At 44.2% G+C, this 15,321-nt stretch overlaps 1 protein-coding gene across 3 annotated transcripts in view; it reads right to left on the reverse strand.

The window, feature by feature from the left end:
- The window catches only part of LOC141049027 (saccharopine dehydrogenase-like oxidoreductase), a 279,626-nt gene that overhangs the window by 107,946 nt on the left and 156,359 nt on the right, over positions 1 to 15,321 (reverse strand). For all 3 annotated transcript variants that reach the window (XM_073545128.1, XM_073545127.1, XM_073545126.1), the window contains one exon: positions 1,565 to 1,682. In XM_073545128.1, the coding sequence (XP_073401229.1) occupies positions 1,565 to 1,682 (118 nt within the window). The remainder of the gene's footprint in view (positions 1 to 1,564; positions 1,683 to 15,321) is intronic.

A 15,321-nucleotide genomic window follows, 5' to 3' on the forward strand; every position in this document is an offset into this window, starting at 1 on the left:
ATAAGCGTGAGTGGAATCGAGATCCACTCGCGCCTATTAACTAAATCCTGCTGTCAAACGTTGATAGAGGGCATTTAACTACCGCCGGGCCGGAAGTGAGCGCATCGCCGACCCCGTCACATGAGCGGGGGTCGGCGACGCGTTGCCTTGAAAACCAGAGGTCTCATAGAGACCTCTATGGCTGTTGCAGGCACATTGCTATGAGCGCCACCCGGTGGTAAAATCTGCATTAAATCTGCTACATATGGGCTATCTGCTCATCGCCCATATGTAGCAGGGCCGATAAAATGTGGCATGCTTCTAGCCCCCTATGGAGGCCATTGAAGCATGCTAAAAGTAAAAAAAAAAAAAAGTGTTTAAAAATTAAAAAAAATAAAAAAAACCCTAAAAGTTCAAATCACCCCCCTTTCGCCCCAATCGAAATAAAAAAAACAAAAAAACAACACACATACACATATTTGGTATCGCCGCGTTCAGAATCGCCTGATCAATTAAAATAAAAAAAAAAGGATTAACCCGATCACTAAACGGCGTAGCAAGAAAAAAAATTAAAAACGCCAGAATTTCGGGGTTTTTTTTGGTCACCGCGACATTGCATTAAAATGCAATAACGGGCGATCAAAAGAACTATTTGCACAAAAGTGGTATCATTAAAAACGTCAGCCCGACACACGAAAAATGAGCCCTCATCCGACCCCAGATCATGGAAAATGGAGACGCTACGGGTCTCGGAAAATATTTGGAATTTTTTTTCACCACTTAGATAAAAGAGAACATAGACATGTTTGGTATTTATGAACTCGTAATGACCTGGAGACTCATAATGGTAGGTCAGTTTTAGCATTTAGTGAACCTAGCAAAAAAGCCAAGCAAAATACAAGTGTGGGATTGCACTTTTTTTGCAATTTCACCGCACTCAGAATTTTTTTTCCCGTTTTTGAGTACACGACATGCTAAAATCAATGATGTTGTTCAAAAGTACAACTCGTCCCGCAAAAACTAAGCTCTCACATGGCCATATTGACGGAAAAATAAAAAAGTTATGACTCTGGAAACAAGGGGAGCGAAAAACGAAAAAAGCTCTGGTCATGAAGGGGTTAAATTTATACTTTTTTTTTTTTTTTTGGCACCTGTTCACACTAGCTTGGATGTGCTGGGCTTTTTCTCTATTTGAATATAACCCTTTTTGGACATGTGCACTCCCACTCTCATCAGCCACAGGTGATTTTAAGCAGTTAGCTTGCCTATTCCTGCCCCATAAGTCATGGGAATTTTTGTCCAGGAGAGGTGGCATATCAGGACAGGGACCCAACACTGAAGGACACCTTGATTTGGCAGTTGGGCTCACATATATTGGCCAATTTATGTGTCAAGTACCTTCTTTTTTACTGTATTTTTCATAGCAATTTTCCAGATGAAAACTTCATATATACACTATACAGTATAACGATTTCTTTCCTTTTCTCCCCATTTTCGATGTTCAATCTAGAGTAATCGTTTTTTGTATGGTGCAACCTTTATAGTTTTTCAAATATTACAGAAACAACCAACAGACTTTACTCACTGGAGTCTCCTGCAGATTCTCATAGAGATAACGTTGGGTCCTCTCGACAACAGCAGCATCTGATCCAGGAAAAGGAACGGAATACTTCTGCACTTCATTACTATAGAATATTTCACCCCTGCAAAACAAAGCGCAAACTAGTGTGTATGTGTAAATTTTATTATATATATGTATACACACACACACACACACACACACAGACACACTTACACTACCGTTCAAAAGTAAAGAATAGCACAGTTTTTTCCAACGAAGCTAACAAATGATTCAGAGATACACTCTATACATTGTTAATGTGGTAAATTACTATTCTGGCTGCAAACGTCTGGTTTGTGATGCAATATCTTCATAGGTGTATAGAGGCTCATTTCCAATAACCATCACTCCAGTGTTCTTATGGTACTTTGTGTTTGCTAACTGTGTAAGAAGGCTAATGGATGGCTAGAATACCTTTGAAAACCCTTGTGCAAGTATGTTAGCACAGCTGAAAACAGTTTGGCTGATTAGAGAAGCTACAAACCAGACCTTCCTTTGAGCTAGTTGAGAATCTGGAGCATTACATTTGTTGGTTCTATTAAACTCTCTTACAATTGCCAGAAAAAAAGAACTTTCATGTCAAATTTGACAGTCTATTCTTGTTCTTAGAAATGAAGGCTATTCTGTGCGAGAAATTGCCAAGAAATTGAAGATTTCCTACAACAGTGTGTACTACTCCCTTTAGAGGAGAGCACAAATAGGCTCTAACCAGAGTAGAAAGAGAAGTGGGAGGCCCCGCTGCACAACTGAGCAACAAGACAAGTATATTAGAGTCTGTAGTTTGAGAAATTGACGCCTCACAAGTCCTCAACTGGCAGCTTCATTAAATAGTACATGCACAACGCCAGTGTCAATGTCTACAGTGAAAAAGCGACTCCGGGATGCTGGCCTTCAGGGCAGAGTGGCAAAGAAAAAGCCATATCCTATCCTATGCTGTGTGATACTGTGTGCTGAGCTGTGTATCTAATCCTATCCTGTGTGATACTGTCTGCTGAGCAGTGTATCTATTCCTATCCTGTGTGATACTGACTGCTGAGCTGTGTATCTAATCCTATCCTGTGTGATACTGACTGCTGAGCCATGTGTCTAATCCTATCCTGTGTGATACTGACTGCTGAGCTGTGTATCTAATCCTATCCTGTGTGATACTGACTGCTGAGCAGTGTATCTAATCCTGTCCTGTGTGATACCGTCTGCTGAGCCGTGCATCTAACCCTATCCTGTTTGATACTGACTGCTGAGCCGTGTATCTAATCCTATCCTGTGTGATACCGTCTGCTGAGCCGTGCATCTAACCCTATCCTGTGTGACACTGACTGCTGAGCCGTGTATCTAATCCTATTCTGCGTGATACTGTCTGCTGAGCCATGTATATAATACTATTCTGTGTGATACTTTGTGCTGGGCTGTGTATCTAATCCTATCCTGTGTGATACTGACTGCTGAGCTGTGTATCTAATCCTATCCTGTGTGATACTGACTGCTGAGCCATGTGTCTAATCCTCTCCTGTGTGATACTGACTGCTGAGCTGTGTATCTAAACCTATCCTGTGTGATACTGACTGCTGAGCCGTGTATCTAATCATCTGTATCCTATCATGTGTGATACTGGGCTCCCACTGCAGCCTGTGTCAGAGGGTGGTCTGTGTTGGCACGGTAATAAATTGTGTTATTTCCAGCTTTACAGAAGGACAATAACACCATAGAAATTCTAAGAATAATAGGCCAAATTGTTCGGTGAATTGGAACACGCGGGGTTAAAATTTCGCCTCACAACATAGCCCATGACGCTCTCGGGGTCCAGACGTGTGACTGTGCAAAATTTTGTGGCTGTAGCTGCGACGGTGCAGATGCCAATCCCGGACATACACACATACATACAAACATACACACACATTCAGCTTTATATCTAATATAAACACCACCGTGTCTTTGTGCGACGCAGAAAAGGTGAACGGATGGACTCTACATGCCTGGTTCCCACCGTGAAGCATGGAGGAGGAGGTGTGATGGTGTGGGGGTGCTTTGCTGGTGACACTGTTGAGGATTTATTCAAAATTGAAGGCATACTGAACCAGCATGGCTACCACAGCATCTTGCAGCGGCATACTATTCCATCCGGTTTGCGTTTAATTGGACCACCATTTATTTTTCAACAGGACAATGACCCCATTGGCTGTGTACCAAGACCAAGGCTGTGTACTTAATTGACCAAGAAGCAGAGTGATGGGGTGCTACGCCAGATGACCTGGCCTCCACAGTCACCAGACCTGAACCCAATTGAGATGGTTTGGGGTGAACTGGACTGCAGAGTGAAGGCAAAAGGGCCAACAAGCGCTAAGCATCTTTGTGAACTCCTTTAAGACTGTTGGAAGACCATTTCCGGTGACAACCTCTTGAAGCTCAACAAGAGAATGCCAAGAGTGTGCAAAGCCGTAATCAAAGCAAAAGTTGGCTACTTTGAAGAACCTAGAATATAAGACATATTTTCAGTTGTTTCACAGTGTTTTGTTAATTGTAATTCCACATGTGTTTATTCATAGTTTTGATGCCTTCAGAGTGAATCTACAATTTTCATAGTCATGAAAATAAAGAAAACTCTTTGAGTGAAAAGGTGTGTCGAAACTTTTGATCTGTACTGTATTATATATATATATATATATATATATATATATATATATATATATATATATATATATATATATATATATATATATATATATACACACATATACATACACTAGCTGCCGGCCCGATTTTAAAGCATTGGATACTCTAGAATATGGCCAGCGGGAGATTAAAATAAAAAAAAGTGATATACTCACCATCCGATGGCCCCCGGACTGTGTTCCTCCACTCCACGCTCCCGGCATCTTCCGTTCCCAGTAATGCTTTGTGCCAAAGACCGCTGCTGACGTCACTCTCGCGAGAGTGCGACATCATCAGCGATCTTTGGTACAAAGCCTTACTGGGAACGGAAGATGCCGGGAGCATGGAGAGGAGAGAAAAAGTCCGGAGGCCGTCGGAAGGTGAGTATATCACTCTTTTTTTTATACGTTTATGGTACCCAGGGTCCGGAGGACGCCCGTGCGCCCGGAGATGACCCACGGCAACCATCAGGAGATCAGCGGCTAGCGCTGCTGATCTCCCGACGGTAGCAGTGGCGTGTGTCCTTCTAATTGAGGACTGCGCCTGCGCACTGCACCTGTCGATGTTTGGTCGAGGCCTGGCGGCCGCGACCAATCAGCAACGCAGGATTTCAGTTACAGACAGACACACCATAAGACGAATATATATATTAAAAGGATTTCACAACCGAAACGTTGCCACGCCATTGGGCATTAAAGTTCACCTTTTTTTACTTCATGTGCTCTTTCCCTGTTTTTTTTGCTACTTATCCTGCTATGCCAATTGAACACTGGTTGGGGAAGCGTGCACTTCAATAAGGTATTGCTTTGGTGCTGTTACAGTTCTTTCTTGAGATAGAGATATAGATATAGATATAGATATATATATATATATATATATATATATATACACACACACACACATATACACACACACAATTTTCGATTTTTATGCCCTTAAATCAGATATTTATTGACCCGACATACATTTCCAACATGTCTACTTTATATCAGCAAGATTTTTAAACATTCTTTTTTGTCAGGAATAGTTAAAGGGGGTAAAAGTTGACCAGCGATTTCTCATTTTTACAACAAAATTTACAAAACCATTTTTTTTTTTTTTAAAGGACCACATCAAATTTGAATGGACTTTGAGGGGCCTATATGACAGAAAATACCCAAAAGTGACACCATTATAAAAACTCCACCCCCCCAAGGTGCTCTAAAGGGCATGTCACACTAAGAGATATCGCTAGCAATATCGCTATAACTAGTGACGTTATAGCGATATTGCTAGCGATATCGCTGTGTCTGATACTTACCTCCGACCGGCTCCCCCGCTGGTTATCGCTGATCGCGCGACAACGTCCTGGACCGTTTCTCGTCGTCAGCTTCCTGCGGCGCTTCCTGCTGTGAGGACGAGCGACGCGTGGAGCCGGGCGGGAGGACGCAGGATCGCCTGGTGTGACAGGTAAGTAGCGACCCCCGTCCCCAGCGATGTCGCTAGTGAGATCTGCCTATGTGGCAGCTCACTAGTGACCACTTAGCGATGTACCAGCGATCCTGACCGCGTCATATCGCTGGTCGGGATCGCTGGTACATCGCTAAGTGTGACAGTACCTTAAACAACATTCAAGTTCATTAATGCTTCAGATGCTGCACAGGAACTGAAGCAATGTGGAAGGAAAACAAAGTGAACATTTTACTTTTTTCACAAAAATTTTACTTTAGTCCCCCAATTTTTATCTTGACAAGGGTAACAGGAGAAAAAGGACCCCTAAATATGTTGTGCAATTTATCCCGAGTAGACAGATAGCCCATTTGTGGGGACAAACTATTGTTTGGGTGCACAGCAGGGCTCGAAAGGAAGGAGTTACATTTTGGAGCACAGACTTTGAAGGGATGGTATGTGTGTGTCATGTTGCGTTTGGAGAGCCCCTGATGTGCCTAAACAGACAAAACCCCACAAGTGACCCTATATTGTGATTGATCTAATGTTTTCCTGGTATGTGAATTGTATAATGTGGTTGCATATATAGATTGTGTACAGTGCATCAGGTTGACACATGCGAGCAGTGTAGTGTCTATCAGGTTGGCACACGCGAGTTGTGTAGCGTACATTAGAATGGCACACGCAAGTTGTGTAGAGTGCATCAGTAAGTTGTGAAACTCAGAAAAAAATTTAGTAGTTCATGGATGTGTGGCACAGTTTGAAGCATTCTTTTATACACAGGCTAGATTTGCCAGGATAGGTGTCGCATTGCCAAATGGTATCCTTTCTTATCCCCCTTCTGTAACACACAAAGCACTTTTGGTACAGCCTTCCTCTTTTTGAGGTTTGAACGACCTCACCAGAGAAAAGCTGCCCTAGTAAGACACGGGCACCTTCAGTTCTGAAAATACTGGGGCCTGCATCTTCTTGACTGCCAAATATTAGGGCCTTGATCACTACCTCCGGGAACTAAAGGCGTGTACCGTTCTAGCCTGCACATCGCGATAGCACAAAAGGATTATACAATGCAATCTATACGATCTGCTTAACCAGCCTCTTGTACCACACCATAGCTATGGCACTGTACGGCTGGAGGACATGATCAAAGAGATCAACTCAATCCCCCACCCCTCCCCCCCATGTTCTTGTTGTACCCCAGGACAGTGTCTGGTTTGTTGACCTGTGTAGAGTAACCTCGTACTGCGGTGGGGTTGCTGCCATCACCATGTATGGTGATCAAGAAAAAGACATCCCTCTTGCACGTGACCACCAGCATGTTGTCGCTGCATCGGTCTCTGCTCTCACCCTTTCAGAACAGTTGCCCAATTAGAGTCTTAGGGAGGCCCCTCTGATATCTTCAGACAGTACCGCATGCTGCGATAGCTCGCACCGAGAGGGACGCTGGTAAAAAAGTTATTTATGTAGAGGTGATAACCTTGATCCAGCAGTGGGTGCACCAAATCCCACACAATTTTCCTACTCACTCTCAGGACACGGGTGGCATTCAGGGGGTTGAATCCAGGTGTCCTTCCCTTCATAAACCCAAAACATGTGGGTATACCCCGAGGTAGTCACGGACAGTTTGTACAGCTTAAAAATATACTTCTGTGACGCTGGCAGTATCAAATTGGACACCTGACTGTGGAACAAAATCTGTGAGAGAGAGAGAGAGAGAGAGAGAGAGAGAGAGAGAGAGAGAGAGAGAGAGAGAGAGAGAGAGAGAGAGAGAGAGAGAGAGAGAGAGAGAGAGAGAGAGAGAAAGAGAAAGAGAGAAAAAAAAAAAAAAAAAACCACGTTACAAGCTCCGTTTTGAAATCTTTGAGGATGGTGACGGACAGCAACTTTTGGCGGATCCTCAAAAAAAAAACGGATCCGTTTTTTTCAAAACCTGGCGGATTGTGACTGATTGTAAAAAACTGAAGTGTGAAAGAGGCCTTAGCGGTCAAGAATTGATCAGCGCTCAGCAGCAGAAGGGGGGTTGGGAATAGGTAAAGGAGACGAGGGGGAGGATTAAGAAAAAAAATCAGGGATCAGGAATGTCTTCTTTCAAGAACAGCAACACCAGCAGAAGTGATGCCACAGGCTTGAAAAGGTTTGTGGCACTACAAGGCCCAGCAGAGCATGACAATAACTGTTCTGCAACGCCCTCAAGCTGGGATGAAGAAGTGCAGAGTGGTCGTTGTGGGGTCAGATCGCGTCTCTGCACTCAGATTGGTGCAATCAAGGTCATCGTCCCGTCACACTAATTAGTGCTGGGCCTGGTGATGCTGCAAGGCTCCAGCCTATAAAATCGGTGTAGTCACAGAACCGATCATATGCTGAAAAAAGATTGGCAGTGCCTCTAAAAATCAAACTGATTAGAAGCTGAACATCAGCAATTAAATACCCTGAAACACCAAAATTGCTGTGAATGGCTTTTCAGAATTTAACAGCCAATCACAGCGATTGTAGTTGAGGGGGGGGGGCACAAAACCCCCCTATGACAACTAGCCCAGAAGCCCTGCTGTTAGAAACTGACGTAACAGTGTCAAATTTTAGATATGACGTATCCAGTACGTCCAAGGTCGGGAAGTTACTCCCTTCCATGACGTACTGGTCAGGGAGTGGTTAAAGAACTCGTCACCACTTATGGCATATCTGATTTAGTAACTACACTATGAAATAATTCTAAAAAATTTTTCTTGTAGCTGTGTACTGTGCCATACCCTCTGTTAGGACTCCTGGAAAATATCAAATAAATTGACTACTAGGTTTGAACATTCCCTTGTCAAAGGGGTGTGGCATTACAAAGTCTCAGTGTCAGACTGTGCAAGGGATTCCCACAACTGGAGCTGCTAATTTATTCTTACATTTCTAGGAGGGACAACAACACAGCGTTTGGAGAAAATAAAGTTTGTAATTTGTTTTATCATGTTCACTAAAAGAGACAGGTCAGGATCGAAGACAAGTGAACTTCAGTAAAAACACAGGAGGCTGTGCTACACAAGAAATATGAAAAGAAATAAGATGACTAGATGGGCAAACACTTGGCAAATGAGATTTAATATTGTGTAGTAGAGCGGCTCACTCGGCTGGACACAGAGATATAACCGGAACACCTTCTCTTTAAGAAAATGCTTGGTTTATTGAAGACAGCATAATCCAAGCTTTGGAAAGTAAGCATGGCCTTCCGGGCAAAACAGTAAAACAAAAAGAAACACAGTCCTTTTCCTAGCGGGGATCAGACCGCTCACAGGCAGTATTGACCACGTTTCAGATTAGCACTCACTTTCCTGGAGTGCTCTCTCTCTCCAGGCACCTCCTGAACACTAAAAGCTTTGGCAATCAGCCATTTAGCCAAGACTATGTGACTCTCCATCATGTGACTGATCGCATGCTCCTGACATCACACAGGTCCTAACAGGACTCTGCATGTTGAGATATGGTGGGCCCCCTCCCACCGGCTCTATGGAGGTCCACTAAAACCAGCCCATCATATAAGTTTATATAAACATAGTGTGCTGGAGGAAACTATTCTGGTTTTACATTACTGACGCCATCATGCGCAGAGACACGTATCTCCCCTCCATCACTTCACCAGTGACTCGGTCACAGTTGATAGATGTAGAGTAATGCACCTAGGAAGGAGAAATCCTATTGCATATAAATTAAATGGGAGTATACTTGAGACTACAGAACAGAAGGACTTATGTATTCTGGTTACAAGTAAGCTGAGCAGCAGTACTCAATGTCAAGCAGCAACCACAAAAACAAACAAGATTTTAGGGTGTATAAAAAGAGAAAATCCTGAGATCCCGACTTCATTGTCACCAGTCTAAAAATCACTTGTGAGACCACATTTAGATTATGGTATCCTATTTTGGGTTCCACATTTTAAAAAGGATATCCAGAAGTTAAAGTAAGTTCAAAGGTGCGCAACTAGATGACTACATGGGATGGAAGGTCTCTCACATGAGAGGTTGGAAAAGCTGGGCTTGTTTAGCTTAGAAAAAGACGTCTCAGAGGAGATCTCATTTATTTGTTTAAATATATGTGTGGTCAATACAAAAGGACTGGCACATGACTTATTCCTTCCAAAGACCATGGGCACTCATTACTAGAGATGAGCGAATTTGATTGGAAAACTATCGCCAAACAAATTCGGCATGAATATGGCACATTCGGATTCGTGATCGGAAGCCCGAGCAAAATTTTATAAAATCGGTAAAAATCGGTAACATTTGGTAAAAGTGTGGGAAAATATTTGCGTTGCCACAAAAATATTTTCAGCACTTTAGCAACGATAATGGTGGTGTTTTTTGAGTGTTTTGCACGTTTGATGAGGGGAGGGGGGTTGCAGAGCCCAGAGGCACCGCGTCCTTGGAAGCATAGCATTCTTTTTTTTTTTTTTTTTTACACTTTATGTGTGCACATTGCAGCTAGCCAAGCAGGGCGCAGGAAAGGAAACGCCCACAACGGCTTGTATCATTGGCTGCTGAAATCATATCACATGTCCCTCTCCATATAAATATCTGACATGTGGTTTTAGCGCCATTTTGTGGCTGTAAAATTTTTTTTTGGGGGGGGGGGGCATTACTGAGGTTCTCAGACAAAGCCAGCAGGGTACATGTCCTACAAGTGTGTTGTGAACTGCTTCTATTGTGCTCCATGTACAAGTATAGCATTCTAAATAATATTTTATAAGTAGCTAAGTGTGGAAAAGCCTGCTGTATCCCATATTATAGCTAGTTAGATAGGTGGTTGCCTATCAGTCAGATAGTGTTAGAGTCCGGTGTGGCTGTAAAATTTACCTTCCAGCACTTTTTTTTTCTTTTTTGGCCATACTGAGGTGCACAAACAAATCCAGCAGAGCACAAGTTGTGCACAGCTTCTATTGTGATCGATACACGAGTATAGCATTCTAATTCACATGTAGGTAGTAATTAAATATTAAACGGCCTGCTGTATCCCACCTTGTAATTTAGTGCTGTGGTGAAATAAAACTGTCTGCAGACCTAAGGGACATTAAAAAAAGTTACAATTTTTTCTGCTGCTAAATGTGAAACAGCCTGCTGCAGTAAAAAAAAATAAATCATTTTTCAGTTGCAAAAGACAACCCGCTGTATCACACTTTGTCATTTGTTTGGGTTTAAATTAAGCTGTACAGGCCTGATACATAGGCCACAAAAAATTCTTCTCTTATTAACGTCATACAGTAAGGGACCTGCGTTGAAAAATAGTTTGTAGTGTCTAGTGTGTTATAGAGGCCTGATCCTTGGTCCAAAGAAAAAAATCTTTTGTGTGTGACTTACACAATACAGCACGCCATATTTCAACTTTGAATTTACTGTTGCTGAAATTCAGTTGTTTGCAGAGGTGGTGAAGAGTTTAAAATCTAACTTTTGGTTGTTAATACTGTGCGAGGACGTGGTGGAAGGGGAACTAGGCTTGGTGTTCAAGGTGTACATAGGGTAGGTGGTAATGTTGGTGAAAGCACTAGTGAAGCAACGTTACGTCCTATGCAAAGACAACTCACAACTTATGTTACTGGACATGCTACACCACTACCTTTCTTTGGCAGACGCACAGCGGTACGCCTTGTCGATGATGCCTAGAAAGAGCACGTACACGAGTGGATGGCAAGTGCAGCTTCAAGTGGCCTCTCCTCCTCTTCCTCCACCTCAACATCACACCCAGTACAGTCCACAGATGTGGCTCCCAAATTCCCCTTCCACCCGCGTCCCAACTATCCAAACGTTCAACTGACTACACGGAACCACAGATGGGGGATTCTGTAGAGCTGTTCACACATTATATGCCATGTTCATCAGAAGTGTACTCAAAAGCTTTGCAGAGTCAAGATGAGGAAATCTGCACCGATTCCCAAAATTTTTTTTAGCTTGGATTCGGGGCAGGAAGAAGCACGCTCCCAATAGCATCCTGACCCTCGTCATCAAACGTTAACCCCTGGGGGGAGGTGATCCTGAGGAGACTCAGATATCTGAGGCTCACACAGACTGTACTGTGCTGTCAGGGAAAGAGGAGGAGAGTGACTCCAATGGCCAGGAATGTGATAACAATGAGGATGATGAGGTGTTAGATCTTAGTTGGATTGAACATAGAGGCACACAGCTGAGTAGGTCATCTGAGGAGGAAGACGAGGAGGTTACGTTGCGCCGTCCATCGTAGACATGACGAGCAATGCATCCTGAGCCACAACTGTGCCTCTGACCAGCAGAGTCTCTGGGTCTGAAGCTCGCAGGGGTGGCAAGGGTAGCCTAGCCTGGGCCATTTTTTACACTGCAAAGGATGAGCCAACTCGCGTAATCTGCCAACTTTGCAAAAGAAATTGAGTCGAGGTAAAAACTGCAATAATTTGACTACTACTTGTATGAACCTTCACATGCGCATCAACATGCTTTAGAGTGGGTGTCCCACTGCGCAAAAATGTGAACCAGCGGACATTAACCACCATCCGCCGGCCCATCATTCACATCTGCTGCTTCTTCCTCCTCCTCCTGTTACCGTGCCAACTATTGAGATGCAGGTCTTTGACTGTAGAACCTTGGGTTCTTTACCTGATCGAGTCACGCTGACTGAGAGGCTGCCTTCAGCTGTAATGGAAGCGGACATGCCTGCTGTTTTTGACTGATCTCAGACCACATGTTTCCCAATCCACAGTAACATTTATGCCTGTACCTCTCACAGTCTAGCAGTTTGTCCGGTTCACCGTACTACACCCTCTCACAGCACTGCAACCAGCCCATGGTTCCTTAGCTGTGGTCACGGAAAAGATTGTTTCCTACTATGCATGACAAAGCCCAGAGGTTGAACTCTATCTCCAATTTGTTGGCCACGGAAATGCTGCCTTTCCGCCTGATGGATACCGGAGGTTTCAGAAAGCAGTCCCCCAGTACCAATTACCCAGTCGCCATTATTTTTCAAAGAAAGCTGTGCCTGCGCTACACCAGCATGTAGCAGACATCATCACCCGTTTCTTCACAAAATCTCTGTCTACCAGGGTGCATTTCACCACAGATACTTGGACAAGCATGGCCAATGGCGTTACATCTCGCTGACTGGGCACTGTGTGACTCTAGTGGCTGTGGGGACAGGCGCTGCTCCACAAGTCTTGGAATCCCCAAGGCTTGCAGGTCAAATCTCTACATTTAACACTTCCACCACTGCTTCTGCCTCCTCTAGGGCCTCCACCTGCACCCTCAGCCTCTGCCTTCACGAGACACGCGTTCCAACAGTGCATAGCGAACTCCCACCACCTCCGTACTGCGCAGCCAGGGCTCAACGCAATCAGACAGTCTTAAAACTGATATGCCTTGGAGAATGCAGTTATACAGCTGAAGAGTTGTGGACAGCTATTCAGGCTGAATTTGATCAATAGCTGTCTCCGTTGAACCTGTATCCAGGGAAGGACGTGTCTGATAATGGTGCGAACCTTGTTTGGGCCCTACGGCAAGGCAAGCCATTCACACGTGCCTTGCATGGCCGATGTCCTTAACCTGGTGGTGCAGCGTTTTCTCAGCCACTATCCTGGCCTGGGTGACCTGTTTCAGAAAGCACGTAAGCGGTGTGATCATTTCCGCCATTCGCACCTCTCTGCTCATCGACTTGCATCGATACATAGGTCTTTGTCCATGCCAGTTAACAGGTTGATATGCAATGTGCCGACACGGTGGAATTCAACTCTGCACATGTTGCAGCGATTGTGGCAGCAGCAACGAGCCCTCATGCAGTATATCATGTTGCATAGCCTGGGCCAACGAAGTACGGAAGTGGAGCAATCACGTTTACAGAGAGGGCACAGATTAAAGTCCTCTGGACCCTTCTGCACAGTTTTGAAATGGCTAATAAGATGGTTAGCATTGAATACGCTGTCATCATCACTATTCCAGTTATTTATATGCTGGAACAGACTTTGAATAGCCTGCGGGAGGAGATGGCGGTCACAGAAGAAGAGGAGGAAGCAGAGGAGGCTGCGGAAGGGATAACATTGTCACGAAGTTCAAGACTGTAGTCACACAGGCGGGTGCCGAGGTAGGGTGGAGTACTGCGATCGAGGGGGGCTGGTGATGATAACCGACAAACTTATCGAAGGTGCAAGATCCGAGGAACAAATGGAGGGGGAAGAGGTGATGGGCGAGCAACTGTCGGATGAAGAGGATAATCCTCCCCTTTCTGTTGTTCGGGGTTGACAGGAGGGGAACGGAGGAAACGAGCCTCATTGTTACCCAGCCACCAACACAGCATGGGCTTGGACCTCATGGTAGAGCCCGACATATGAGTGTCTTCTTTGTTGAACTATCTGCAACATGATCCCCGTATAGTTATGATTAGGAATAATGCTGACTACTGGGTTGCCACTTTATTAGACCCAAGTTATAAAACCAAATTTTGCCAGATGATTCCCGCCCTAAAAAGGGAACCCGAATGCTTGAGCATCGAAACACGCTTTTATACAACTTTGAGAGAGCTTTTCCCCAAGACAGCAGTGAAGCACACAGTTCGCATCGCAGCTGTAGACTTTCAACCTCTGGCCCGTCAATTTGTCAACGCCAAAACATTAGCCGCAGAAGCAGCAGTAGTGGTGGAAGTGGAAGAAGCAATTTCTGTGAGTCATTGGACACTCGTGCACCATCACAACACAGTCCAAGTCTTACACGTGGTGAACGAATGGAGAGGATGGTGCAGGAGTATCTAGAACTAAATATCAATACCATCAGGGAGGGTTTGGACCCTTTCACATTTTGGTCTTCCAAAATGGAGGAGTGACCTGAGCTCGCCTCACATGCCTTGGAGGTTATATCGTGCCCTGCAGCCAGCATTCTCTCAGAACGTGTCTTCAGCGCTGCAGGTGGTGTCCTGACAGATAAGCGCATACAGTTGTCCCCCGAAAGTGTTGACCGCCTAGCTTTCATTAAGATAAAGATGTCATGGACCTCCAAGGACTTTTGCACCAGAATCGCAGACTGTACAGACTAGGTGATATTGCATTTTTTAGGGTGATGCATTAATGTCACGTAACTGCACTCTGTGATATCTTTAGTGTCGCTTCTGTGGCTGCTGCTGCTGCTCTTAACACAAATTTATGGAAATGTGAACAATCATGGTTGGTCTACATCTGCAGAGTTAGCTGTAGTGGAAGACGTGTCAGTCCCAATTATACTATTTCTATTCTCGTGAAAGTTATTCCACTTCAGTAGTATCAGGCCCTCATTTTTTAAAATGTGAACACTCCAGGTTTGGTGTCCATCAGCTGGATTGGGTGTAGTGAAAGACCTGTCGGTCCCTATTCTACTATTTCTACTGTAGTGAAATTGATGCCACTTTGGTAGTGTATGCCAATAGTTTTTGGAAATGTGAACACTCCTTGCTGAGTGTCCATCTGCTGGATTGGGTGTAGAGAAAGACCTGTTGGTCGCTATTAGAATATTTCTACTGTGGTGAAATTGATGCCACTTCTGTGGTGTAAGGCCCTCATTTTGTTAACCCCTTAAACACCGGAACTATTTTCGGTTTTGAGTTTTTGTTTTTTGCTCCCCTTTTTCTCAGGATCATAACTTTTTTATTTTTCCGTCAATATGGCCGTGTGACGGCTTGTTTTTTGC

The sequence above is a fragment of the Dendrobates tinctorius genome, unplaced genomic scaffold (assembly GCF_039654945.1).
Source record: "Dendrobates tinctorius isolate UK_male_01 unplaced genomic scaffold, ASM3965494v1 ptg000140l, whole genome shotgun sequence".
Taxonomy (NCBI): domain Eukaryota; kingdom Metazoa; phylum Chordata; class Amphibia; order Anura; family Dendrobatidae; genus Dendrobates; species Dendrobates tinctorius.